Raw genomic sequence first — 22259 nt, 5'->3', positions numbered from 1 at the left:
AGGAAGAATTAATATACTATGTGATTTAAACAACATGAACCAATCGGTATGGCATGAATTTTCTGGTGCCAGCTCATATTTTGCTCAAACCAAACTTCATAACCAGACCAGGGATAATACGTGCCCAACTCAGATTTGACTTCCCTTGTGATACAATCATACAACTTCATCAGTTGACACACTATGTTTCAACCAAACAAGATTGAAACAACTCCATTTCAGCTTCTGTACAGATGCTCTGTGTTACACACAGAAGAGGACGGAATTTCTAAGACAGTAAGTTAAGTATTAGATAACCAACGATGAGGCCGCAAGGAATATTTTCACTCAAAACTCTTCTGTGAAGAAGGGATGCCTCAGCGCCTCCTGCGCTGTCAGGCGATTTGCTGGATCATACTTGAGCAGCCCTTGCAAAAGGTCAATGATATCCCCGGCAGACTGATCCACATTACGCATCACCAGACTCTGCTCATGAAACCGTATATACATAAATTTCACACGCCGCAGACTAAAATGGACGCTTTGTCTAGTTATGGGATACCTGAAGCCTGGGCAATTTCGTCACAGCTTTCATGCGCTCCCATGAAGTGCAGCCCCCAGGCCAATTCAGACGTCCTTCTCTGATGTATTTTGCAGAGTGGGACTACAAACAAAGGATGAATCAAACACTGAAGGTTAGACACCTTGATATGAATCAAAGACATGAACATACCCTGCCCTCTTAAGCATATGGCATGGCAAAGGCCCAAACACCCTCTCCATCATAGGCAAATGAGCTAACTCAGATCCCCTGTACTTGTGGTGCATGGCAAATCAAAATGAGGCCCTATACGTACCGTGCAAAGCTCAATAAGAATACAACCAACACTCCAGATATCACATGGGTAACTCCATCCATGCCCTGAACAGAAGATCCATGCAGTCATAGAAAGTCACCGAAATCAGGCTGAACTTGGAAAATTTTCACTGGATAAGACAGATACCCAATATAACTTCTGGAGCCCGATAATGCCTAATGGATACCAGATAACTCTGATCCAGTCGACCATAGATAGTGCTACCAAAATCAATCACCTTGATAGCATTGGACTTGGGCAACCACTTATAATAGGATCCCTCCATTGGGGATCGGGATGAAGCCTAACAATTAGAGAAAGGGATCAGTACCATCTTTTTTCAAACTTCAACAGCCAATACACCAGATATAAGATGGCACAGCAAAAGATAAATCATGGCTAGGTCAATTAAGTAAAAGAACAAACTAAACTTTGTAATCAGGCACTTTAATGCACTCTGGAGAAACAAGAAGAATGTTCTCTGGCTTTAAATCAGTGTGCATGAGGCGCAATTCATGCATAACTGCAACACATTAGAGAGGGTAAATATATAAACAACCCATAGACATTAGTATATTCCTTAAAGAACCATGAAACATAGAATAAACAGAAGTTATGGATTAATGAAACGCTGTCATGCATCAAAGATAATGCTTGATACTATAGTATGCATGGTAGTTCTGAGGGGTAATAGAGAGAACTGTGCACACACATGCTAAACATTCCAACAGTTGTTTGGCAACCTCCCGGACAAGGGCAACTGGGAATGAGCGGTAAATGTTTTTCTGCAGAAAATCACATAAGCTTGGTCCAAGCTTCTCAAAGACCTGCTCACCATTCATCCAAATTCGCCAAAGTTTAAGCACCACCAGATTATCTCTTTGGTTCAGTTCATAATTGCAATAATATAACAATGAACTTACAATGCACATATGGTTACGATAATCAAACCAGTTCTGTATTTGAACACAACAGCAAAATAGAACAACTTATATACACAAGCAATCTTACAAATGTAGAGCACACAGAAAGGTGCTAACTGAACCAAATGACTCACCTGGATCTACTTTTATCATATTTTCCAAGCTGCTCAAGTATGCCAATTTCTATCATTGCAGCATCCCTGTACGTTTTAGTGCCTCTGGTGATCTTGATAGCCACCATTTCTTTCCTTTCCCTATCCCAGCATTCCAACACCTGACCAAAGGTACCTGATGTATTCCAGAGACATTCAGTTATGAACATAATCTGCTGCATCAATAATTGCAGCATGCCCAATACAATGAAAGAGTTATGCATCAAAGGTTTCAGAAGATGCACCAAGAACCAACCATAGAAACTAGTATGTGCATCGAAATACCAAGCCATGGTGATAATGAACTAGCCAATTGCAAAAGGGGTAGTATGAAGCAGGTAATTACAGCGAGATGTGAGGTTGTCTCCAACAGCAAAAACATAACGCCCATATTTGTCATCTTCTCTCAGTGGAGTGGACTCATCACGAGGCTGCTCTTGGTTGACAGGAGAGGAAACAATAGCTTCCGAAGAGAAGCCCAACTCCACAGCACTGATGGCATTTACAACTTCTTGCCCACAAAGGCCTATCTGAACCTGCAAAAGTAATTTAGAAAGGGGAAATGTGTTACTTATATCTCAAAACATTAGATAAATCATAAACAGTTCCACGCAAAAAGCTGCCCAAACGTGTTCCATGCAACTACCTGGTGACCTGGGACTGAAACACAGTGCTTCTTGCTCCTCTCACGCTCCACGTGGGCTAGAAGAGCAGCTGCAATGTAGTAGTCATCATCATCGGACTCCTCTTGCTCCAACCATTGGTCAAGGATATCATCATCGTCAGAGAAGGCCATCTACAAGTTGCAAAAACAATAAGCAAATTGACATACTTTTCTGTGGACAAAATTGCTAAAAATTGCAAAGATAAGGAACTTTTTTTATCAATTACACAATGACAAATCAATCATTGCAAACAAAAAACACAATTTGCTAATTTACATTATTACATATCACAATGACATACACGATTATGGACAAGTTTCTACGCCAAACTGTGCAAATTTCTATTAGGCCAGTCTCAATGCATAGTTTCATGGCACAGTTACTAAGACTATAAACTAGGTAACCGAGCCATAGAATTTTCATGGGGATGAAACTCCTCTCTCATCCGATGAAACTCCATGAAACTCCTCTCTCATCCGATGAAACTCCTTCATTTAATGACTCTGCCAAGTCAGCAATTTTGCTTATGTGGCACCCTATTTAATGTGCATGACACTCTCATGAAACATGCATTGAGACTAGCCTTACAGTTCATCCAATCCATTTCAATTTCTACACAAATTCAGGTAAATGTATCGACACCACAATGATTAAATCTACGGGAACAAGTATTGCTATTTGAATTCAATAGATCTGCCACCTAACCCTGGAACAACACCAACAAATGCATGTGAATGGAAAATTGGCATCTCCAGCGAGCAAAGAAACAATGCCAACTACTGCTGATCGATAAGGGAAAAGGTAACTGAGGGTTATACCTGATGCATCTCAGCAGGGCCGACGTCCCACCCAAGGCGTGGCCGCTTGCACGGGCCGCAGTCCAGCAGTGCGCGTGGCATCTCGGTGACACACTCTTTTGCAAAACCGATCTGGCGTCTTCTTGAACTAACCCTCGAAGAGGCAGCTAGGTGGCAGTGGCTGGATTGGTCTCTGCGTGTGGGTAATGGTGACTGGTCCTCCATAAGCTTAGCATGTCTGGCCTTTTTCCGACAAACCAAAGCACGCCTTCGCAGAGGACCACAATGTTTGGGCCTCTTGTTGCTCATAGTGGCAGCCAACAAATATAGTATCATCATCTCAAACTCGAACTCGTCATCATCATCTGACGAAGAGTTTCCAAAAAACAACTTTAAGAGCGAGCTCGTCTGCACAATCAACAAAATTTAATAAGAACGAAGTAGCAACTGAGGGTTACTTTCACTGCTCATCTGATAAACTGGAAAGTAATTAAGCAACTGTGTGAGAATTGGAATGGTATGCCCTTATAGCACTGAAAAGTACATGTGATGTTACACTCTAAATATTACAAGTTGAAGAAACTCAAAAGGTAAACATCAGAATCACCTACTGAACACAGCAAGGGTTCTTATGGTAAAATAAAACCATCCCAACAGATACAAATTAAGGCACGGTTGATGGACAAACTATGTTCTCAGCAACACCTTGCAAATACTTTATCAACAAAAAGAACAGATATGCATACTTCACACTACCAGTGAATATTAAGTTGTCACTTTTCTTCTCTCTATCAGCGAGCAAGACACCCTTCTCTCTATCAGCAAGCAAGACGGAGAATATGGAAAACCAGAACATGTACCATTGAGACATGGACAAAGAATAAATTCATTCTGCCCATTGCCATGGACCCATGGGCCATGGCTAAAAGGCTAAGTACCACAATATCAGACTGTCGGCACAATGTGATTCAAGCTGCCTAATACATGAACAATGTGCCTTTTATGCAATCTTGTTCAATATCCTAAGCATTTTAACAACAGAATCATGGAACTAAAAAATGCCCGGTGAAAACAGAATGTCCAAATCAAACTAGAAACAATTGATGGTGCCCATCCTGTTCCAGACAGACAGTTTGCCATCACACTACTAGGTAGGAGGACAAGCCAGTATGCTTTTGCTTTGCCAGTCCGACAGGAACACAGACTCGTATGTGCGATCCCAATCCAATGAAAAGTTCAAAACACAAGGAAGTGATGAGAGAATCCATTGATATGTCGGAGCGGTTCGTCTTACCTTAGCATTAGCATGCAGCCTGACGAATTCGTGGGAGAGGAGAGTGCGCCGTGACGGTGGCAGAGAGGGGAAGGGCTGGGTGGTTGGCAAGATGGCAACACCCACAGTGGCGCGGGCGGAGCAGCTCTCGCGCGGGGCGAGATGGGCGGGACGCCGGGACGAGCGGCGGCGTCGAGCGGGAAAGGAGGACAAGCGCGCGCAAAATTTATGTCTCTATGAGCCCAAATTTCCTAGGTCATCTCATTCTCGCGCGCTACATACTTCCTCCGTTCTAAATTATTCCCTCCGTTCCGAATTATAATACTTCCTCCGTTCAAAATTAATCCCTCTATTTCAAATTACAAGACGTTTTAGTAAATTATAAAACGATATAGTATGTTTAGATTCATAGGTTTTATGATATACTTAGATATACGCTATACATTCACTGGTAGTGTCAAGTATGCATAGTTTCACTTCGGTCAAAAAAGTATGCATAGTTTCAACAAGACCTAATAGCATTGTTTAGACCATTTCTCAAAAAATTCGGCCTCATTACAGGCGGGCAGAGTTGGCCACGGTACAGGGTATAGACATACAACAAACTGTGAAACCTCAACCTGTTCTTGGCCGGATACATGTCACATAATATACAAGGTCCGTGCAGAAGGGGCAAAAAAAATTATCTGGTAGACTATCCATAAATAATGCTCAGGAGATATGGTGCTGATTTCCTAGCAGGTCACCTACTCACCTCCTCTGCAAGGCTCGATTGCGTTTCCGAAACACAAACAGCTCCATGCCGAGCTGGTGTTTTGATCCCTACATGAACCGCTCTTTCGATAGTAGTAGCTTGAGGTACTGCCCTTCAGCCGATCACACACGATGGTTTATGGGGATCTGGTGTTTTGATCTTTATATGAACAACTCCTTCAATAGTAGTTGCTGGATGAGGTACTGCCCTTCTGGTTCCTCCAGGTAATTCTGTAGATTGTTGACAGCCTCAGCCTGCATCTTGTTGCTTGGTTCTTTCAAAGCAACTAGGACTCTGGAAAAACAAAAAACAGGTGGTTCTCTTGATAAGGTTAAGAGAAACTCCTTCCGTAGATCTTGCAAATAAAGAATGCAAAGACACAGCACTGATGCTTCAGTAAACAAGCACGAAACAGACCAAAATTAACAAACTCAATCAAAACCAGAGTTGGAAACCGCAGCAGTGGTCACTCACCTCAAACCTGTCGAGCTTCACCTTGAGGGCTTGTTCGGTGCACAGGGTTTAGTACCCCAAGGGAATTTAAACTAGAAAGGGACTGAGTTAATCCCCCTGTTGTCACTTTGAACCTTCTGACGGTTTAATTCCCCTCAAAAAAAATATTGTATGGTTACGTCTTAGGGTCTACACTATACGTACCAAAGTACAGAAGTTGTATTATTCTCAGCCAACATACCAAACTCAGAAATACAAATAAATACAAGCTTCTTTTTTTTCCCATTGTAGTATAGTATAGTGGTTCCTACTGTCCAGGAAACAGGGTCATGGATATACAATCAGAAACGATTGGCGCGTTCCCGATAGAGACAAGATTCTTTTTTTTTTCAAAAGCTATCACTACCTTCAGAAGTCAAAACTCCGAAGTACGGAGATACAGGATAACCTACGAACAGGAACAGGAAAATAAATGTAGACTAAAAAACTGAAAAACTTAGGGAAGAAAAAGACTTAGCTACTCAAAATGATTCAGGTAACACAAGCATGAACCTGATCTTTCTGTACAATTAGGAAAAAATGGTGCACATTCTCTTCAAAATATACTGTATTTTCCCACGTGATGCTCAACACTCTACTGTCAATTGAACACGTCAGCAAAACCAACTCTTGAACTCGTGGGTGCAAAACATACGATGCTTCAGCCTCTATTTTGCTGGCTCCGACACTGCTATAACACATCACAGCAATGGCTTTCAGGTTCCATAATGGGTGTCATTTTCCTACAATTTGCAGACATTGTTCTTCCTCATTGTTTCAATGCTTCCTGCTATGGTTGATCCAGCAGTCCCCACAAATCCTAGTGATGCACAGCTACAAACAGATTCTTCAATAGACAACAAAATTTCTGGAAGCTGAACAGGGTCGCAATCTTTCTCCATGCTCTCTATGAGTTTTGGAAGGAATCCAGACCGAACACCATGTTCTGCAGCCATAAGCTTTTCTGCAGTTTGCAGCACTAACTCATCACTTTCCTTCAGAGTGTATAACTTATATCGCTCATCTGTTGCAACATTTGCAAGAAAGGTTTTGGTCCAGTTTGCTGGTGGAAGATCAGTCATGATGAACATGTGAATAAGGCCACTAGTCTTGTTTCCCTTCATTTCTAACTCAACAGATTTCAACTTCTCCTTGAGGGCAGAGAATGTAGTTTTCCAGTGATTTTTGAATTGCCCATCTAGCAACCTAAGTTGTGCACAAAGAAAGGGCTCCTTGATGTTGTTCTTAGCAAATTCCTTTCCTGCAGCCATGATCTCCGGGGCAAAAGGAAGAAACTCAATCTTATCTAGTACCCTCTGTATTCTTTGGTCCTTAGGTGATTCATGGATGTCAAAATAAGACTCAGATCCCCTGTATGGTCCTGAGAAGAGTGTCCCAAATGCCAACAAGGTAGCATCCTCAGCTTGTGAACCAGGCCCTAAAGCCTTGTATATATCTCTGCGTCTCCGAACGTATGAGATCTTCTTCCTCCTTTTCAATTCTTCATCTGGTTGAAACAGATCCAAGGCCCCATCATCATTCTGTTGGTATGTCCAGACTGTTGTTCTACAGTCATCTTGTACAGGATACACACACCCTTTTTCACTGCCTCCTAGACCAGACATCAAAGAACGGCATCTATTGTAGTCATCTGGTATAGAGCTACCACCAGAAACAGCACAGCACAAGCGAGAAAAGCAAGCCTTCCGCATGTCTACACCGCACCACAGGGAGACAAAAACCCTGAAGTCAATAGTCCTAACCATAGATTTGATTGAGGATAGATCCACTATGTCACCCATTGAAACATACCTGAATGTTAAACAAATAAGTATTAGCAATCGGTCCTTCTGATTCTCATGTGTACAGTCCACAATGAACTTTTGAAATCAATTATGCACAATGTGAAGAGTGGTTACTCCAGGTGTCCGCAACATAATCTACATCACTATACCTCGCAATCGGAAATAATTTTACCTAATTTCCGTCAACAAAAGAAACTGAGTGTGGTGCCATATGATCTGCTATCCTTGAAATAGCCCAAGTTCTGATTTACTACTTTATTTATGCTCGCCACATTGTTTCAAAAAAAAATATATGCTTGCCACATTGTTCCATCATTTAATCCATTTCACATAAGCAAGGTGCAAGCAGAAGGTATCGAACAAATTCGAATCCAAGCAATCTCTGCTACCCAGAGACCAAACAAAGTCGGTTAAGTCGAATGCTAAGTGCGGTCTTTACCTCCGGTCCAGCAGGAGTTGCATGGCGTGGTCCCAGACAGCAGCACGCAGCGAGGCAGGATCGGTGACCCTGAACTTGGGGCAGCTCCCGAGGACGACGGCGTGGTGGTAGAGCACGGGGGGAACGACGAGAGTGCGGTTCAGCAGCGCGGCTGCCACCGCGGCGTTCCGGAACTCGCCCACCTGGTTGCTGAACCCGCTGTGCGGCGCGTACCACAGGAACCTCTCGCCCTCGAGCTCCGCTGAGCCCCCGCACCGTGGACGTGGAGTGTCGGCACCGCCGGGGGTGGAGGGAAAAGGGAACAGGGCGCGGAGCATGGTGGAGTAGGCGGATGAGAAGAGGAGGGAGGCCGGGAGAAGGAGCACGAGAATGGCCACGACGAGAGGCACGTGCGACCTGGCGCTCCGCCTGCGCCACCGGCCACGGCTCGCCGGCAAGTCCATGGCCGGCGACTTGGAGATGGGATCTGACGGCGGTGACGGGAAAAGACCGGTGAGCCCGGATAGAACACACGGGAGGCCTTTCGGCTTTCACTGTGGGCCGAGAATGTTTCCACGCCGAGCTGATCCACGGGGTTGGGCCCCAACCCCGGCCATTCCCGGCCCAACCGAATATGCCCTGAACAGGGCCCGCGAGGGTCTCGAAGAGCACTCTTGGAGAAGAACTCAGGTCTTGGGGACAAAATTCATTTGGTGCTGTGAGGAAGGAACTGCGGTTGCAAAAGAAAAAATTGGAGCAATTGTGATCTGAGCCAACAAGAAGCAACGTTTCTGAAGAGAAAAAAAAGGTAGTGGAACGCATCATTTTGTTAAATTACCAAAAAGAAATAATGTGGAGACAACGATCACGAATTACATGGCTTCGAGAGGGGGATAGCAACACTCATTTTTTTCACCAAAGGGCAAGTAGGAGACGGTCCAAAAATAGAATTACTAAGCTGAGTCGATCTGATGGTTCTGAGTGCACAGACATTGAAGAAATGCATGCAATGGCAGTAGACTTTTATAGTAACCTGTTTAAGACAGAGGGCATATCTAATTTGTGTATGGTTCTTAACCATGTTCCTCGCAAGGTTACAGATGAGATGAATAGATTCCTATGTGCTCCGTTTGATGAAAGTGAAGTAAAGAATGCTCTATACCAAATGTTCCCAACCAAAGCACCAGGCCCAGATGGTTTCCCTGCACATTTTTTCCAGCAGAATTGGGATGTTTGTGGTGATGATATAACAAGGATAGTGCTGAAGGTGCTCAATGGTGATGAGATCCCTACAGAAATAAATAGTACGTTCATCGTTCTAATACCAAAAGTCCAGAATCCAGTATCATTGAACCAATTTCGGCCTATTAGCCTTTGCAATGTGATATACAAAATAATTTCTAAGGCAATGGCGAATAGGTTGAAAAGGATCCTCCCGGATATCATCTCTGAGGAGCAATCAGCATTTGTCCCTGGTAGAATCATTACTGACAATGTCCTAATTGCTTATGAGTGTTTGCACTTTATGCGCTCAAATCGATCAAAAATGAATGCTTATTGTGCCTTGAAATTGGACATGATGAAGGCATATGATAGAGTGGAATGGAGCTATCTGGAGGCAATAATGCTAAAATTGGGTTTCAGTCAAATTTGGGTGGACAAATTATGAGGTGTGTTACATCGGTCTCTTTCTCAATCCTTTTTAATGGAGAGCGTCTGCAAGAATTCAAGCCAACTCGTGGTATTAGACAAGGTGACCCCATTTCCCCTTATCTTTTCTTGCTATGTGTTGAAGGTTTGTCTTGTTTGTTAAAAGGGGAAGGAGCAGATTGCCATATCGATGGTGTTCAGATCTCATGCTCAAGCCCAAAGGTCAACCATTTATTGTTTGCTGATGATTGTCTTTTATTCTTCAAAGCAGACACAAGTAATGCACATGTCGTGCGAAAATCCCTCACCAAATATTGTGAAGCTTCGGGTCAAAAAGTAAACTTGGCAAAATCATCTATCTTTTTTAGCAAACGATGCAATCAGACAGTTCGAGATAACATTAAGTCTATTATTCAAGTGGAGAATGAATCACTGAATGAAAAATATTTGGGATTACCTACTGAAGCTGGCAGGACATCTAATGGAGCTTTCAAGTATTTAAAAGACAGAGTGTGGAATAAAATTCAGGGATGGATAGAGCAAACTTTATCAGCTGGAGGAAAGGAGGTTCTGATAAAATCTGTTGCGCAAGCAATTCCGACTTATACTATGGGTTGTTTTAGATTGCCAAGAGGACTGTGTCAACACATAAATTCTTTAATAAGGAAGTTCTGGTGGGGAAGTGAGAAAGGCAAAAGAAAATCATGTTGGGTAGCTTGGGAGAAATTAACCCAACCAAAGTATATGGGCGGCTTAGGTTTCCGAGACATAGAAATTTTTAATCTTGCATTGCTTGCAAGACAAGCATGGCGTATGCTGATCAGAACAAAATCTTTATGTTTTAAAGTCCTCAAATCAATTTACTTCCCCTCTACTGATCTCCTCAATGCTTCTATCGGCAGTAACCCATCAAAGACCTGGAGAGCTATATGTGATGGGATAGAGGTTTTAAATCAAGGATTGATCAAACGCATTGGTGATGGTAAAAACACAAATATTTGGGAATGTAATTGGATTCCAAGAACTAGACTGTTGAAGCCCTATTACTCAATAAAGCCAAATCCTCCTACTTTAGTTTCTGAATTGATTAATCATACTTCCATGACATGGAAAAAAGAGGTAGTGGAACACTTTTTTAATCATCTAGACAGTGAAGCTATCCTCCAGATTCCATTGAGTATGAGCCTGCAAAAGGACTGCTGGGCATGGCACTATGAACGAAATGGTCTATTTTCTGTACGATCTGCGTATAGAATGATGATTGAAGCAAAGAAAAGTAGAGAGGATTACTTTGAAGGCAGGGCAAGCTGTTCTGATTATGGAAAAAAGCAGAAAGAATGGAAACAATTGTGGAATATGAAAATCCCGCCAAAGATCAAAATCTTCTGCTGGCGTCTTGCTTTAAATTCAATACCCACTGCAAGTGTGCTGAAAAGCAGGAACATGATTGATACACCTCAGTGTAAACTCTGTGGTGCCGACGAGGACACATGGGACCATGCATTGCTACATTGTACTGTATCTAGGTGTACTTGGGCTCAGCTAGATGACGATATAATAGATCTAATTGCTAATCTACGTATTTCTGATCCAAAGCATTGGGTTTTCTTTATGTGTAGCAATGTCCCGAAAACTGATGGGATAGGCATTCTCATTACCTGTTGGGCTATTTGGCAGGCAAGAAGAAAAGCAATATTTGATGGTATATTTCAAAATCCATCATCCATAATGGTAATGGTCAATAGACTAATTGATGAATTGAAGACTATTGAGAGTTTTCAAATGAATTGGAAATGTAGGCACCAACCAAAGTTGAAGGCTAGGCACTGGATACCACCCGAAAACGGGCGATGCAAAATAAATACAGATGCTGCTTTTTCTCGAGGTATGAACAAAGGAACTGTTGGAGTCATTTGTCGAGATGATCAAGGATGTTTCATTGCTGCAAGTGTTTTGGTGATACAGAACATCACTGAACCTGAAACCTTGGAAGCAATGGCATGTGTGGAGGCATTAGCCCTTGCTGAAGACTGTGGAATAAAGAAAATGACAGTAGCTTCGAACTGTCTAAATGTTATCAAGAACATTGAGGAAAAGACTAGATGCCCCTATATGATGATACTTCAGGATATAAATGCAAGGGCAAAATCATTTGATTATGTGCGATTTGCACATGAGGGTAGGGAATCTAATAGGGAGGCTCATTACCTTGCTAAACATGCTTGTACTCTTGATCCTGGCCCCCATGTTTGGCTTGGTTCTCCTCCTGTATTCTTGGATGTAAACGTTTGCCAATCTTAATTAATATAAATTTCCTACCTTGTCTCAAAAAAAAAAAAACCAGAACTCCAGAAGCCAACCAGTCCCCCGATGCGCCTCGGCTCCACTTGACGGGGTCGCATAGAAAAAATTTGCGGTGGGGAGAGCCGGTAGGCTCGGTGGCCCGGTATTTGGGTGTGCTAGAGTTGCAGTATCATCAGAAGTCATAAGAACGTTTGTGTGTACTTATGATCAAAAAAAGAACGTTTGTGTGTAGACGCTTGGTAAATCTACGGCCGCACGAGTCTTTCTTTTGCGCGGCTGGTCTATTCCCTGTACTCTTAACTAGACCCATTTCAAATTTCAAAAAAAAAAAACTAAACCCGTTTCTTAAAAATTTGGTCTCCATACAGGTCACCAGAGTTGGCCACGATATAAGGTACAGAGTACAGACATATAGTACAACAAATGGGCAATGGCGAAACCTCAACCTATCCTATGTTCCTTTCCGAATACATTGCCATAGTACAACAAATGGTGAAACCTCTCAACGTATCCTATATGTTCTTTTCCGGAAACACTGCCACATATATAACCAAATACAGCGTCAGGTTCCGTGCAGAAGGGGAGAAAAATGATCTGGGAGACTATCCATAAATAATGCTCGTGAGATTTGGTGCTGATTTCCTTGCACGCCACATCCAGAGAGAAAAATGATCTGGGAGAAAAATGATCTGCAAGTCTCGACTGTGTTTCTGAAACACGAACAGCTCCATGCCGATCTGGTGTTTTGATCTCTACGTGAGCCCGCTCTTTCGATAGTGGTAGCTTGGACGAGGTACCGCCGTTTAGCCGATCAAACATGATGGCTCATGCCAATCTGGTGTTTTGATCTTTACATGAACAACTCCTTGGATAGTAGTTGCTGGACGAGGTACTGCCCTTCTGGTTCCTCCAGGTAGATCTTGTCGTTCAGATAATTCTGTAGATTGTTGACAGCCTCAGCCTGCATCTTGTTGCCTTGTTCTTTCAAAGCTGGTAAAAAGCACCGTGATATTACATCCAGGATCTTCATGAACTGTGATCCATATTTCTTGTGAAGTGCAAAACCAGCCATCTGAAAGAGCATAAGAACTCCGATCAACTACATGGCGCACAAACAGTCTTGAAGCAGATTCCTACCTTTAGGAAAGCGTGAAGGGCACAGGCAGTGGCTGTAGTAGCTGGGAGAGAATTGAGGAACATGGCGAGCCATTTCCATCCCTCAGCTAAGCCATGAGGATGACGTACACCTTTGATTTCCGTCTGTAAATAAAGTTAGGGAGTCACCTTTCTGTTCTACTGCAATAGGCCAGTCTACTGAACAGAGGCTTATAACTTATGAAAATTCCATCAATTCAGATAAATGAAGGTATAAAACAAGCACACAACAATACTGTGAGAAAAGAAGTGCACATACCTGAATCATTGCCGCATACAGTTTGACGTATGCAACGACGTATGTTAGATAACTTTCAGTGCTCTCGAGTTGTTCATTTTCTTCCTCGTAACCTATCAGTTTGTAATAATCTCTAGTTCGTGCTTGTGCCTAAAAAATCACAAATATCATGAGAAAAAAATTCCAAAGATCAATAAATTTATATAAAACAGTAGCGACAGTATGACGCAGCTTGGTCCACAAATCTGCTGCATACAATTGTTAAAAATGCATTAGAAATAATTCTGAGCATTGCTGAAAATCTCTTGGGGTGTTTTATCATTGCATCCCATATAAGAGTCAGAAATAAACAAATTCCAAATATATTACAGAGTTCATACCATGCAGACTTACATTTAAAGCATGCAGATGCTTTGGAACTGTGTATATGCAAACTCTGTTGAATTCAGCTAAAAGATAATCCATTGCGTCTGGCACCTGACCAATCAGATACATCAGATGTGGTCATGAATGGAAATGTCTTGATGGTAATCTAAGCCATTCTTGTAAATATACACGTATCACAAGTCAATAATAAATAAGAAATTCCTTCAGATTGATGACTTAGTAAGTTAGTATTAATTAAATTAGACTTCAAGCAAGATCACAAGTGTCCCGACTGGAAGATCATAGGAAATATGAAAGGTCATGTCATCTTGCACATGGCAATGACAGCTGGATTTTACCACAGTTGGTGTCACTGACATCAAGATCCATGAATATATTCAAATTTCTCATGAATCGGATGCAGAGCATGAGTGCATGACCATCATCTGGGTTTCACACTTCCAATGTTCACTGGGTGTCTGGGTTTAAGGACACATAAGACACTTTCATCCAGCTGATATGTTCCATCTTATTACAACACAATTGCATATAAGCTATTCGTGATCTGACTGTGGTAGTGGAGTATGTACTCTTGTGCTTTACGAAATATGCAGTTTTCAATGTATATTCAGAAAATTCAGGTCAAAAGAATCTAAGCAGACTACATTACAATGATCGGCACTAAACTAACACCACAGTATCGCTAATAAGAACTTAATAATGCATAATGAAAAATGTGAAATGGTATTTTGAGGATGGCAAGAAGAAACCTGGTTTGTGACTAAGAGCATGACATATCCACATGCAAAGGCCAAATTCCCAAAAGTTTTGTCCTTTGTATTTCTACTCTTGACAATTGAAATAATCTGCAAGCATACTAGGTTAGTTATATGAGTCAACAAATATTAAGAAAAATTTCACCATGCAAGAAAAAAAACAAATGGTAGGGTTATTAAGTGTAATTGGTAAAGCTAAGAAATCCTAAGAGTAGGTAAAGATGTTTAAGCCTTTAGGCCCTAATGGCAACTAAATGGGAAGGTACACCCAATAGTAGAATACCCTTTGAAATAACTGAAGTTACGCTGCTAGCTACCACTCCCTTCAACCAAATATACAAGATATTTAGCCTTGTGCAAAAGAAATAAGAGCCTGTGAAATGACCATGTGAAATGATCCTTAAATAAGTAAATGTTCTCTTTTACTGTGCCATGGGAAATGGAGATGCTCCTAAAAGAGAACATTTACTGTGCCAAACTAAAGATGGATAAGTGCTTCAAAAGTGTAGCACAACTTATAATTGCATGAAAGAGTGAGGACTAGGCAAGGCAACTTATATTTTGGAACAGAGCAGTATATATGCTTACACCCACATTATTCAGAATGTTCACTCTTGATAATATGTGCTTGTATGCCACAAGCAAAGGCTGTAAGCCTATAACAATGCATGAACAAAAGTCACTAAAAAATCGTATTACAAAATTAGATTCACACATTTGTCTGACATTCCACATCACAGAACACTGACTGTGCTACTAATTTAATGAAAATTGTTATGATAAATATAAAATATCTACCTTGTTTGCAAATAGATAACAAGAGATTGGACGGGGACAATCCTGTCCATCTAAAGCTTTAATAAGCTCACTGGCCCTTGCTCTGCACCGAAATTATATACAATTGGAAAATCAAATTACACTCAGATAAATTATCACATCAATATTTCTGAACAACAGGCAGATCACTATTTATTCACATGATGTGTAACAAATGGTGATAAAAAGGAGGATAAGTGAAAATAAAGCAGAAAAAGAAACGTGGAAGTATGCCCGTGCACTGGTGGCACTAGGTCCAGGCAGTAGCCAAAAAACAACCTAGCTTATTGTTTCAAGAAAAGACCTGCTTCATTGCTATTGGACTGCAAGACAAAAACTGCACATAACAAAAAACCATGATGTCTAGCAAGTTTACTTTAATGACTTAATCCTCATGGCACGATGCATGGGGGTTAGAAGGAACAAAATGTAGCACCCGCCAAGTTTGAAATTAGATTCAAAATTAAGTATTACAAAGGTATATTGTTAAACTGACTGTCTATCATACTACAAACAAGCACATAACCTTAAGTTCATGAATTCAAAATTTCCACAATCAACTCAGTTTACAATTATCACAGTGGCGTAGGTTTCAGATAGTTTATGTAACCATATTCAAACTAAGCTGTAGTATTGAACTCACCTGACACTATCAGTAGTTGGCATAAGTTTACTTATGGATTTGGCAATTTGTCGGTCATATTTGCTGAATTCCTGCATGATATGATGTCAGCTAGAGTAAAAATTAGCAACATACTCATCTATACATCAAATGGTAAGTCATGGAGCAGTCATTATTCATCAAGATTGTCAAATCAACAAAATTACAGCAAGTTGTTCAAAACTGCAATTGAATGTTAAGCTTCAGCAGAAAATAAGACCTTGCTGAGATGAATGTTTTCCGGCACTTGATTCTGTACTAATGCACGCCTCCGTGACTCTGCTTCTAATGCATATTTATCAGCATAAACTTTGATACCTACCATGAAAGACCAAGTTATTATACAACAGACAAGTGAATGATTGATGTCAGTACATAACTCCATCTTAACAAGTAAATAAAATAGGGTAAGGTTGATAAATGCAGGGGTTGAAGATATGTTTGACACTGTAGAAGGTAAGTTAAATGAGTTCTAAAATAGGAAGTCAAATGTTCAAGAAAATAAACAGGAAGTTAGAAACTGATGAATGGACTATCAGATGATCATAGGCATTGCACAATTGCAACTCCAGTTTCAATAACTAAGTGCCAACCCAACATATACTAAACCTTATCCATGAAAATCACAAAGTGGTACTTATTTCCTTTCAAATAATTTCAGCATGAATGAAATTTGATATGGTATAAATGAATTCTATCATGAAAATCAGTACAAGAACTTTAGAACAGTACTAATAATATTAAGTTTGCGAATCAGTTTTTAAACAACGAGCACCTGCAATATTATTCTGGGAATTTGGACTAGATTGGGAAGCTGCTGCATCTCTCAATTTAGCAGCCTCCTTTTCCGCTGCTTCCTTTTCTGCTGCTTCCTTTTTAGCAGCCTCAAATGCTGTTTTCCGTGCTTCAGCTGCTAATTTTGCAGCTTCCTTCTGCCTAGCCTGCATCATAGTTGATGACCTTTCTTATTAGCTACAAGGGCCTTTAAGATCCTAGTTGACTACCAGTGAAATAAAGCAAGACTGGTGGTAAGAAAATCTTTAACATGAAAAGCAACAGGAATAGCCTGGGGTGGGGGGTGGGTGGGGGGACAATAGGTGCAATCAAAACTGATGGAACTCAAAACATTTACTCTGGTTAATATCAAATCCACTCCAATGTTACAACAATCAACTAGTCTCAAAGATCCTAAGCCCCCAAATCCAAATCGTGTGTAATTATGTACAGAAAAAAAAAAGATCACGTGATAAAACGAATCTGAGGAAACAAACCTCTGCTTCTTGCCGAGCTCTTTCCTGCCTTAACTTTTCTTCCTTGACAGCTTGCTCTTTTCTTTTAGCTTCTTCAAGAGCTGCATCATCTCTGATTCGACGTTCAACAATCTGGGATTTTTGTTCATGATCCCTTTGGACCATAGATAAGTGTTTATCGAGCACTTCTGCACTACAAGAAAGAAATAGGATAATATAACACTGAGGACAATAAAAATTGTCAATAAAGTACTACAAAGTTGCAGGTATACAACATAATTCATCTGATTGCTTTTATAAGTTATAACCCATCTTTTAGAGACAATATACATGGTAGGATTTCCTGTCAATTTTTCCTCGATTCTTTTTTGTAACTAATAGAATGGTACCATTCTCATGAACGAATGAGCCATATTTTGTAATGCATAATTAGAAGGAACTATGGTCCTTTAGTACATGCACAAGCCCAGTATCAGAGTATCACAAATATTTACAACTGGAGGGAGTATATCCTATGACATCTCAACTAACAAGTTTGAAAAGAATAGTAAGCATAGTCTAAAGGTTAATTTAGGAATCTGAAGAATCAAGAATCAATGGTTAACTTTAAACAATGCAATAGACACAAATTCCACGTCAGTGCACAAAGCTAAGGAATCAATACGACTGACTGTTTCGTAACACATCAAAGATAGTTCATAAAAAATGGCTCCTTAAAACAAAAACACAATTACTGTACAGTGCACTTGAAAAAGAAAAAGAAAATGGCACTTATCTCTATAACTCAAACACACATAACCTGGTTATGAGAGATAGAGCAATAGAAGTATTCAACAGAATATTTGAACTCAAAACTTGAGCAATTTTATCACTTATCAGAGTGAAGCCTTCAACCAATCTAAATATCTAATAAATAATAACATAAAAGAATTTTGCATGTAAGTACATCTTCAGACTGTGAATTTTTATTTAAAGAAGTACACTGAAATTGTAATATACTTTGTCCCTTTGGAACAGAAATAAATTGAATTTGCAACCCATAAGGCCATGAATGTCATTTACCATGAAACAGATTTGCATGCAACAAATGGAGGTAGAGTAACTTAAGGGCAATCATCAGCACTCTAATTCTCTAAAACAATGGAGTAAGCTAGCTCAATACTGAGAACAACAGGTACTAACAAAAAGAGAAACTGCTAATATCTTATTTTGGCACAGATATTGGAATAGTACAAGAAATGCTTTGTGCCTTAAATCTTGCTCACTAAAACAAATGTAATGTTTCTCTGGTATTTGAAAAAAAAATGGAAATTGCAATGAACACTTCAAGAAATGCAAGAGACATCTAGAAAGGTACATACATTCTTCTCTGGAAGTGTACATCGAGTCTTCTGTCTATCTCTTTTCTTGATTCTGCATATTTCTGAAGTCGTGCGAATGCAGAAATTGTTCTCTGAATTTCATTTTGGTGGCATACCTCCAATGAAGCTAACTTATTTCTAACTTCTTCCTGAAGAACAAATATCATACATGATGAAGACAGGTATTTAAATAGATAAAACAATGGGGGTCCAAGAATGGTCCTTTGTTATTAAAGCAAGAGTGTAAGAGAATGCAGTAATTGGTGGGATGTTTTTTAAATTCAATGTCATAAAAATATCCAATGTTATTAAATCATCCAATGAAAACAATGTCATCAGTGAACCTAGTGCCCTGCCCTTTCATACTTTCAAGTTTCAACAGTAGTATGACCTACTTCGCAGCTTGAAAATATTTTTCAAATCCTATACAAATTAAAAACCAACAATTGCATGGCACAGGCATATCAGCATCTGCTAGAAGAGTGATATAACATGGTCATGACCTAACATGAGTAAGATTGCTTCCCTGCTATCTTCTTGGCATCAATCTTATTAGGTTTGACATAAAAACAATGTTGTAATTGAATAGTATGCTCAAACTGACACCGAACTGATAAAGCACTTCTCCGATACAATCCAGAAAGCAAAAGCAGAATGTCAACATCAATTATTCATGGAAGTCTTCATTATTGCAACATGGGAGATATGAAAACAAAGAAATGATCAAATCTTCAGAGGAAATCAAGCTTCCTTCCAGTCTTGGAAAGCATATTTTGTACATTTTGTAAAGCTTCAACTTCACACATTTCAGCATGTTCCTAGACTCATCCTCTCCCTTTGGCTAAACAGCCTGTTTAAAGTTTCCTAGTTTACCCTTGATGGATTTGGTGTACAGCTTTGCTTACTCTTTTATACATTTATATATATAATGTCATATTCCCCTAAAGAAAAACTGACTAAGCTCTTCTTTTTCCCGCATATCATGATGCAATGCTCAAAATATAGAGTGCTTTTATTTATTCATCCATACAAGTGTGACGTATCCAGAAAGGATGAAGGGAACCAAAGCACTACATTCAAAATTTCTTGCGGTATAGTTTTAGCCAGATAAACATAAAAAGAGTATGTGCAAGTATCTGTATTCCATTGTTTGGATCAATAAAAGAATATTATCAAATGCTAAGCATAAAGAGAACCTTATTATGAACCTAAACTGCAATGAGGACACAACAAAGTCCAATGGTTTATTGCAAAGACATGCAGGCAAAACATTATAAAAGGCTCAGTACACACTTGAACTTTTAGATGATGCTCGCGCTCCAGCTCAAGAAGAATGCTCTTCGCTAGGTCCCTTTTCTCCATTAAGCGGTATGGGGCAACCTGGCCATCTAATTCATCCTCTGAATCACTGCAAACAAATGAAAGGAACATAACTAACAAATTATTGCATGTATAAAGTCACCAGGGAAGCTTCTGTAGTTTTGGAAAGGAAAAAAAATCACATGCTACAGAGCATACTTAATGGTCCAACGGGATCCTTATGCTTCATAGTTTGTCAAGACAGAAGTTGCCTTCCTTACAATTATCCCTCCCTCTACAGGAAGTTAATCCAGAAACCATGACACAAATTCCATGGAAACTGTAATTACATGTACCCAGTTGCAGATCAAAATTCACCTTGATTCGAGATCATTACACGAGAACCTGGCTCCTTTGGCCACAAGAGCCCAGGACTTCCCATGACTGGTACCATCGTCTTCATCTTCTGTGTCGTCTTCATCATCATCTTCAACCCGCATCACAAAGGCCTTCTCCCTCGCACCGCCGCCGTTAGCCCTAAATTAACCAAACAAAACTAGTCGAACTTCATGGGACGGCAAATCACTAGAGCCAGCTTCAAGCGAGAGATTACCAATCCGGCGGCTGCTTCAGGGGCGTGGGCGGCGCAGCGCGGTGGGTGGCGTCCAGCGCGTCAAGCTCGCCAAGCACATCGCCGAGCGTCCAGCTCGGGCGCGGGTCCAGTTCCCTGGGACACCGCAGCTCCACACGCTCGAAGCCCCTGTGAGGAGGCAAAACAGAGAGGGGGAAGCAGAAAGCAGGTCAGTCACGACGAACACCAACGTAAGGGAGGAGGCAAGCTGAGGAGACGGCAGGGCGGGAGCGGGATTACATCGCGGTCGTCCCCGTCGCCGCGGCCCGGTCGCCAGGGAGGTGGCCCTAGGTGGCCAGGGCTCCGGCCTTCTCGAGCTGTATAGGGTTCTTCCTTGTGCGTTTCGCGTGATATGCACGCTATGGCACAAGCCGGATTCCGAAACCCAAGCGGCGCAGGAGCGGAGCAGGACCAGCAGGTGCCCGGTGCGCTTTCAAACGAAACAAACCTCCTCTGCGTCAAAACGTCGAAAAGCTAGCGCGCGCAATGTCCGCCGCCACTGGCGTTTCCCTCGTCGTTGCCGATGCCGTCTGGGCGGGGATCAATTCTACTAGCCAGGCATCCGACGACCTGGCCTGGGCAACTGGCGGCCTGGCCTAGGCCGCTGGGCGCCTGAGCGAGGCCGGCCAGCCGGGGGGCGGGAGCCGGGTGACCGGCGACCTGGCACTGGCGGGCAAGGGGCAGAGAGCCAGCGACGGGGAGCCTCGGAGCCGGAGTCGGACCTCGGACCTCGCAGGGCCGACGGCGGAAGCTGGATGCGGGGGGTGGGCGTCCGACGCCGACGCGGACGAGGCGAGCGGGAGGACCACGGCTCGTGCCTGGTGGCTGCTGCGGTGATGGGCTGGTGGTTGCGACTTGGGCGTGGAGGGGGCTGTTGGGCTGGATCTGAAGATTTGCTCCCTACAGTTTTGGCCCACGACCGGGGCTCAGCGCCCTCTCTTCTCTTCTCTCTCTCTCTCTCTCTCTCTCGTCCATTTGGAATGATAAAGTTTAAGAACCTAGACTAGATATTAAAATTGAGACTTATTAGGGACTCAGACAGACCACCATATACTGTACAAATTTGGAGACTATGGCCCTCTTTGACAGGGCAATTTTGCAACTATTGTCTTGCTTAGTTCATGAAAAGAAATTTTTTTGGCATTGTAACATATTTGTAATTTATAATTATAGTAATTAGTGTTCAGTCATAGACTAATTAGGTTCAAAAGATTTGTCTCGCAAAATACTTGCAAACTATACAATTAGTAGTTTTTTATCTATATTTAATGCTCCATATGTCTAAACATTCGATAAGATAGGGTAAAAAGTTTTTGAGGGAGAGAAGAGAAGATAAAAAGAAAACATGGCGCACAATGTTCACACAATGATAAGTGGGTCTCCTGTGTACATTTACCTTTTGGTTTACCACCACCATCTGATATATTTGATCTTTTTTCGAGGTGGTTAAAAATAGCTAGTAAAAAGAATAATTTATTGTTATTTTTGTGTACATTTACCTTTTGGTTTACCACCACCATCTGATATATTTGATCTTTTTTCGAGGTGGTTAAAAATAGCTAGTAAAAAGTATAATTTATTGTTATTAACAGCAGTTGATGCACTATGTTAGGCAATATAGGTAACTAGAAACGAAG

The 22259-nt window shown here is 41.3% G+C and overlaps 3 protein-coding genes across 3 annotated transcripts; all 3 read right to left on the bottom strand.

The window, feature by feature from the left end:
* LOC8057088 lies at positions 96–6008 on the bottom strand. The gene is made up of 10 exons (XM_021451767.1): positions 5875–6008; positions 4668–5694; positions 3395–3781; positions 2558–2707; positions 2258–2447; positions 1894–2047; positions 984–1140; positions 837–901; positions 542–643; positions 96–465 (listed from the first exon to the last, which is right to left on the bottom strand). Exons 3-7 carry the CDS (start codon positions 3710–3712, stop codon positions 1071–1073), a joined length of 882 nt encoding a protein of 293 aa, XP_021307442.1. The 5' UTR covers positions 3713–3781; positions 4668–5694; positions 5875–6008; the 3' UTR covers positions 96–465; positions 542–643; positions 837–901; positions 984–1070.
* On the bottom strand, positions 6381–8664 carry LOC8057087. Its single transcript, XM_002463625.2, has 2 exons — positions 8137–8664; positions 6381–7704 (listed from the first exon to the last, which is right to left on the bottom strand). The coding sequence occupies exons 1-2, from the start codon at positions 8577–8579 to the stop codon at positions 6636–6638; spliced, it is 1512 nt and encodes a 503-aa protein (XP_002463670.1). The 5' UTR covers positions 8580–8664; the 3' UTR covers positions 6381–6635.
* Positions 12392–21454, bottom strand: LOC8061421 (protein GLE1). Its single transcript, XM_002463624.2, has 15 exons — positions 20863–21454; positions 20605–20751; positions 20370–20528; positions 19986–20100; positions 18693–18841; positions 17353–17524; positions 16857–17022; positions 16302–16399; positions 16064–16134; positions 15403–15484; positions 14599–14694; positions 13856–13939; positions 13484–13612; positions 13207–13329; positions 12392–13141 (listed from the first exon to the last, which is right to left on the bottom strand). Coding segments are annotated over exons 1-15 (1815 nt in total). The 5' UTR covers positions 20865–21454; the 3' UTR covers positions 12392–12919.

This window comes from Sorghum bicolor, chromosome 1 (genome assembly GCF_000003195.3).
Source record: "Sorghum bicolor cultivar BTx623 chromosome 1, Sorghum_bicolor_NCBIv3, whole genome shotgun sequence".
Taxonomy (NCBI): Eukaryota; Viridiplantae; Streptophyta; class Magnoliopsida; order Poales; family Poaceae; genus Sorghum; species Sorghum bicolor.
This window is presented reverse-complemented; position numbering and strand designations above follow the sequence as displayed.

What these genes read in the sequence shown, in the direction of transcription:
- LOC8057087 (XM_002463625.2), bottom strand. Translation starts at nt 8,579, where the DNA reads ATGGACTTGCCGGCGAGCCGTGGCCGGTGGCGCAGGCGGAGCGCCAGG. An exon ending in CAACTCCTGCTGGACCGGAG is followed by an intron (nt 7,705 to 8,136) that starts GTAAAGACCGCA and finishes TTTAACATTCAG; the next exon opens with GTATGTTTCAATGGGTGACA.
- LOC8057088 (XM_021451767.1), bottom strand. Translation starts at nt 3,712, where the DNA reads ATGATGATACTATATTTGTTGGCTGCCACTATGAGCAACAAGAGGCCC. An exon ending in TTTCAGTCCCAGGTCACCAG is followed by an intron (nt 2,448 to 2,557) that starts GTAGTTGCATGG and finishes TTACTTTTGCAG; the next exon opens with GTTCAGATAGGCCTTTGTGG. An exon ending in TATGATAAAAGTAGATCCAG is followed by an intron (nt 1,141 to 1,893) that starts GTGAGTCATTTG and finishes TCTAATTGTTAG; the next exon opens with GCTTCATCCCGATCCCCAAT.
- LOC8061421 (XM_002463624.2), bottom strand. An exon ending in TGTAATGATCTCGAATCAAG is followed by an intron (nt 20,101 to 20,369) that starts GTGAATTTTGAT and finishes ATTTGTTTGCAG; the next exon opens with TGATTCAGAGGATGAATTAG. An exon ending in GTTATCTATTTGCAAACAAG is followed by an intron (nt 14,695 to 15,402) that starts GTAGATATTTTA and finishes GTATGCTTGCAG; the next exon opens with ATTATTTCAATTGTCAAGAG.